This window comes from Sinocyclocheilus anshuiensis, unplaced genomic scaffold, assembly GCF_001515605.1.
Source record: "Sinocyclocheilus anshuiensis isolate Anshui unplaced genomic scaffold, SAMN03320099.WGS_v1.1 scaffold1036, whole genome shotgun sequence".
Classification (NCBI taxonomy): domain Eukaryota; kingdom Metazoa; phylum Chordata; class Actinopteri; order Cypriniformes; family Cyprinidae; genus Sinocyclocheilus; species Sinocyclocheilus anshuiensis.
In genome coordinates, this window is record NW_015550226.1 from 303,727 (window position 1) to 309,937 (window position 6,211).

The 6,211-nt window shown below is 41.2% G+C and overlaps 1 protein-coding gene across 1 annotated transcript; it reads left to right on the plus strand.

Moving 5' to 3' along the window:
• The first annotated feature begins 1,269 nt into the window (after nt 1–1,269).
• On the plus strand, nt 1,270–3,669 carry LOC107660998 (uncharacterized). Its single transcript, XM_016450436.1, has 4 exons — nt 1,270–1,485; nt 1,587–1,744; nt 2,131–2,205; nt 2,552–3,669. Exons 1-4 carry the CDS (start codon nt 1,339–1,341, stop codon nt 3,612–3,614), a joined length of 1,443 nt encoding a protein of 480 aa, XP_016305922.1. The 5' UTR covers nt 1,270–1,338; the 3' UTR covers nt 3,615–3,669.
• Nucleotides 3,670–6,211: the final 2,542 nt, after the last annotated feature.

Below are 6,211 nucleotides of genomic sequence, written 5' to 3' on the forward strand. Positions count from 1 at the left end.
GACTTGACTTGACATGAACAGACTTGACTTGACTTGACTTGACATGAACAGACTTGACTTGACATGAACAGACTAGACTTGACATGAACAGACTAGACTCACCGACAGCGGGTTACAACATCATTACACGAACGAGAAACAATGGCAACATGATGGCTACTTATAGCAAACAAGAGGGTCACATGACAAGAACAAACCAATAGGAAACAAGACACATGACTAGGACAACCAATCAGAACATGACACATGCACAAGGCAGAGATACATGAGGGCAAGGGAAGCATGACACTGAGAGCATGAAACAATTACAAAATAAAAGATATGAAAACATGAACATGAAACAAAACCCAAACACCACATTACATATCCCCCCCTCTCTAAGGGTGGCTCCAGACGCCCAAACAAAACCCAAAACGTCCAGGAGGGTGGTGGAGTGGAGGTGGAACTCGGGGAGGGATGGAGGGCCAGGCCCGTGAAGAGGAACAGGCAGAGCAGGGAGCCATGGCGGAGCAGGCAGAGCGGGGGGCCATGGCGAAGCAGGCAGAGTGGGGGCCATGGCGAAGCAGGCAGATCGGGCGGCCATGGCGGAGCGGGCAGATCGGGGAGCCATGGCGGTGCGGGCAGAGCGGGGAGTGATGGTGGAGCAGACAGAACAGGCATCCATGGCGGTGCAGGCAGAGCAGGGAGCCATGGTGGAGCAGGCAGAGCAGGGTGACCGGGTGATGACAGCAGAGCAGGAAGCCATGGTGGAGCAGAGACATGGACAGACCACTTGACTGTGACAGAGCAAGCATGAACGGCCTCCATGGCCATGACAGGACAGACAGTGAGTTCAAGAACGACCTCCATGGCTGTGACAGGACAGACTCACAGACAGGAGAGGCCTCAGGAGCAGACTCGTGGACAGGAGAGGACTCTGGAGCGCAGTGTGCAGCCCACACGCTCAAAATGGCTTGGTGTAGCAGATGTGACGTGAGCAGACTATGGCTTGGCAGACGTGACGTGAGCACACTCTGGTTCTGGTTTAGTGCCGTTTTCCTTCTCCATGACACCCACAGTGAAAGCAGATCCACTCAACCGCAGAGCAAAGTCTATATACTCGGCAAGGGACCAGTGAACCTTTCCCCCAGGAAGCTGGGAGCAAATGGGCTCGTTTAATCCATGACGAAAAATGTCCTTTAACGCCACATCATTACAGTCCACTAAATAGCACAAACCACAAAAGTCCTCCACATAGTCCTCTATACGCCGATTTCACGCAGCCGCTATATTGAAATCGAAAGCGAGGCTCCGGTGGGAAGAAACCCGGAAGTATTGCCTTGAATCACAGGAGTAGCGATGTCGTATTGCTGTGTACCAGGCTGTACATCCTATCAACGGAAAGAGTGCGATAAAGAGTTGTCATTTCATCGCTTTCCGAGTGACCCAAAAGTCTGCTGTGAATGGATTGTGAAAATAAGAAGAGATGTTGGACCTTATTTTCAGGTAAGCGAAACACCTTTATTAATCTAGCTAGCGCTAGCTCTCCAAGCTACACGTTTTACTCCGTTATCAAACGCATGTTAATGAACTGATTCTCCCATAAGGTTACAGACAACACTAGAGTATGCTCCAAACATTTTACCCCGGACTGCATTGTACGATCGCTCACTGGTTTACATAGACTGAAACATGGAAGCGTACAAGCTTTGTTTACGTGGAGCTGTGAACTGAAGCCCAGGAGGACACTTGAGCGACATCAGCGGTGCGTGCCGTTCACTTGTTTTATGATATTAGGATTGTCTTTTTAAATTGAATTTAACCTTGCTGAATAAAAAATATGATAGTACTGTAATGTTTTATATTACCTGATGTAATTTGTCATGTTGTATAACCTAACCAAAGTGATATGAATTAACTTTGTTGTCAATTCTTACAGTTGCACAATTTGTATAGTATAATTTACAGTATTGACAGAATGCTGTTTATTCAGACATATAAAACTGTTGGAAGTGTCAGATCTTCATCAATTGGCGGCAAATTTGATAGATATTACAAAAATTCAGAATTTTAAAATGTACGTCTGTGACAATCGTGCATAACAGTACAATATGAACAAAAGTAACTATTAATTGTGATTTTCCTACCCAGTGTTAATGATATTGAAACATTTGAGGAGGATGAAGAGGAGGACCATTCATTTTCTGATCAGAACACAGGAGAACAGTAAGTCATCTATCTAATGCCAACAGAGTGAAAGATGTCTTATATAGGCATGATAGTTGCTGCATAATGACTCAATTGCTACATTTACATACACCCAAATAATCTGTTAGTAATGGGATTGATAGCTCAAATACCTTGCACACATGCACAGTGCTGGGATGAATGTTTACTAGAGCCCTTTTATAAGATCTCTATGAACCAGATACAAAATTTAGGGTTCATATAAACAACTTTCAGAATCTGAAATCAGATTGATGAAAATTTGTGTAAACCTACACATTGACAACCTTCATACTTATTTTTGGTCTTCATAATTTTTTTCTTTGTCTCTTCTATCCTAAAACAGATCTAACATTTGTTTTGTGACACTGCAAGACCATGATTACCTGGAAACATCTCCTTCCACTGAAGAGCAGCTGAATGCAGCACAAAAGGAGATTGCTCGTCTGACAAAAGAAAATGAAAATTTAAGAAGTCAGCAGTTTTGTCTACAAAGATTCCAATGTGAGCCCAAGCTGATCATGTTTTACACCAGATGTAAAGATTATGAAACCCTCAAAGCACTCTACCAGTCTCTTCAACCTACAGCACAGTCTCTGGTGAGATGGACTCAAATGCAAAGACTTAATAAAACAGAACAGACTGTAACTGCTGGCTTTCAGGCTCAAGACGTTGGCCTCTTTGACCAGTTTTTCTTGTTTCTCTGCCGTATGAGGCAGGGGCTTCTTTCCGCAGATTTAGCAGTAAGGTTTAATATCTCAAAGGCCACAGTCAGCAGGATATGTATAACTTGGGCTAACTACCTGTATTTCATGCTTGGTACACTACCAGTATGGCCAAGTAGAGAGGCTGTAGATGAGCTAATGCCACCCTGCTTCAAGAAGACCTTTCCAAAAACACGTGTTGTGCTAGATTGTACTGAGATCCATATTCAAGCAGCAAGTTCGAAAGTTCTGAACACCATGACATACTCTCATTACAAGGGAACCACAACTTTGAAATCCCTGATTGGCATCACACCCTTTGGGACAGTTAGCTTTGTAAGCAACCTATACACAGGCTCCATCTCTGACAAGGAAATCACCAAAGAGTCAGGCATTCTGAAACTGCTTGAGCCAGGTGATGAAGTAATGGCTGATAAGGGCTTTCTTATCAAAGACCTCCTTGCTGACATCAATGTCAGTCTTGTAACCCCAGCTTTTACAGGGCCAAGCAGACAATTCAGTAAATATGAAATTACACATACCCAAGAGATTGCCCGCTTGAGGATACATGTGGAGAGGGCCATCAGACACATCAAGGAATATCACATTTTTGATGGTGTCATACCCCTTTCACTCTGTGGTTCAGTCAACCAGATGTGGACTGTTTGTGCTCTATTGACAAATTTCCAAGGACCTCTATTTTAAATAAATAGTTCACTCAAAAATGAAAATCTGCTGAAAATGTACTCCCCCTCAGGCCATCCATGATGTAGGTGAATTTGTTTCTTCATTGGAACAGATTTGGAGGAATTTAGCATTACACCATTTGCTCAGTATCTTTGGTGGCCTGAGAGTAAGTACATTTTCAACAATTTTCTTTTTTTTGGTAAACTATTAATTTACTCCCCAGACCTACATTTTAGCTTACAGTTAAAAAAAACAAAATGTACATAAATGAGGAGTCATTTAAATGTTGCTACTTTGGTTTATTGTTTGTATATTTGTCTTTCTACTGTACAAATTACATGGATTGAATTACTGAAATAAAAATATATATATTTTGTACCCATTAGCTTTCATTGGTTTTAATCTAGAAATGAGTTCTAAAACTATACAAATATTTATTTAGTACTTATGTATACAATACAGTGAAAATCTATTATAAATAGCAATGACAATATTTTTACATTGTTATTTGTTTTAATGTAGAAATTAGTTGTTCTACAACTGTACATATATTTACTTAATTATCGAATGTGTGCATTGATTGTTAAGTGTGTTTGTGTGCGAGTTAGTGTGTGTGTGTGTGTGTGTGTGTGTGTGTGTGTGTGTGTTACTCACTAAGCACAGGTTGATTTATAAGCACAGGTTGGGCAGCCAGTAGTTGAAGAAAAACGAGTCTAATTTAGTTTTTACAGACTCCCACTTCTCTTCATCAAAGTCAATGCGCTCTAGATGGAAGTCATTTCTGGATTTGACAAAAAAGTCACACCAGGTCATCCCTGTGATTCCCATTTGTCCCGTCATCTGATAATGATATTCATGGCTGGTTTTCAGAGCAAGCACACTATCTTCTTTTACAGAAAGGTATTTGCACTCTAGTAAACTGTTTACATCAGGGCACTTGATTTCAAGCAACCCCAGAGCACCAGAACTGTCAACCACCTTTCGATCAGGAGATGCGCATAAATGGGGGGCATGAGGATTTATGACAAAGCCACAAGGGAAAACACGATTGCCGGTTTCCTGCTCATATTGTGCAGCTGCATCTGGCTCCAGTTCCAGGCCTCTCTTCATGGCTTGTGTCTGCACTGACCTTTTCTGCTTCTGCATACTTGTGGCAAGCGTGCTGAAGTCTGCAACTCGTGAGACTATTCTTTTAAAAGTGGATGAAGTCAGACGCTGGGAACGAACACGGTGCTATATCTTACTGTCACTCTGTACCCTGGTTTCTTTCTCTAGTGCCTCAGCATCAGAGGGTGTAACAGTCATACCTCTATAGAAAGTACTCTCCTTCTCATTTTGAACTGTTGAGTAAGTGCACGGTTGTGGTGGCAGAGGAAAAGGTGGATAGTGATCAGTGGTTGTGGTGGGTAAGCCAACGGCTTGGTACGTCAAAGCTGATCCATGGGGCAGAAGTCCAAATTCCGATTCAACTTTGTCCACTGGGTATTTCCTTGATGCCAGCAGCAGTTTGTATATTTGGCTATTGCTTCCAATTTTAGCAAGGTTTTCACAAAGGTCATTAGCAAACTGATCACTTGGTAAAGGGATTGGAATAGGACAGTAGATGTTGGGTATGATTCCATGACGAGATCTTTTATAGGATGTTTGTGGTGGATCAGCTGTTGGGGGCTTTAATTTTGATATTTTTACTGTATTAATAGGTTTAGGGGCTAGACCCATAGAATGTGAAGGAACGTGCCATGTCTGTGGTAGGGAGGTTTTACTAACAGTAGGTGGAATGGACTTATATCCCAGTTTGATATAGTGTGCCAGGGTATACAGTAACCCAATCTGATGATTGCAGTGACCTAGGCCAGCTTTGCAGTTGCACTTTGACAGGCCAATGATGAAGGAAACTTCCGATGGAAATTCCACCTGGAAATTAAGAAACAAAAGGGGTAAGTCAATATTTATTTCAAATAATAACAATATTAATGTCCAGCATGTTGTGGGAAGTCAAGGAACATTTGAACATTTCCCCCCAAAAATGGAGAGGTTTGCTGGTTGTAGGAAACAACATGGTTGGCATCTGTATAGTGATTGTATTTGTGTTGAACTGATGATGCTAAATGTTGGATGTACATGTACATACAATTTTCAGCATCAATACTCCTGTCTTCAGTGTCACATGATCCTTCAGTAATCATCCTAATATGCCGATTTGGTGTTAATTTATTATCAGTTATTGATGGTGCCCAATTAATAATAATGGTTTGTGTTCTTCTTGTTCTAATTATCAATGCTAAAACAGTTTTATTTATTTTTTTGCTTAATATTTTTTGTGGAAACTTTGATACTGTCTTTTATAAACAGAAAGTTCAATGGGCAGTATTTATTTGAAATGGAAATGTTTTGTAACATTATAAATGTCTTTGTCACAAAAACTCTGATTAATTTATAAAATTATTATTGCTACTATTATAATTAAGGTATGTCAAACTGTCAGGTTGTCCTACAACCAGTGTCACTGAAAATAAGGTGATGAATTCAGTAAAAAAAGAAAAGAAAGAACTTTGGCACTTGAACTAGCGCCTGAACGTCTGAACTTGAACTCACTGTCTACTCGTACACGTTAC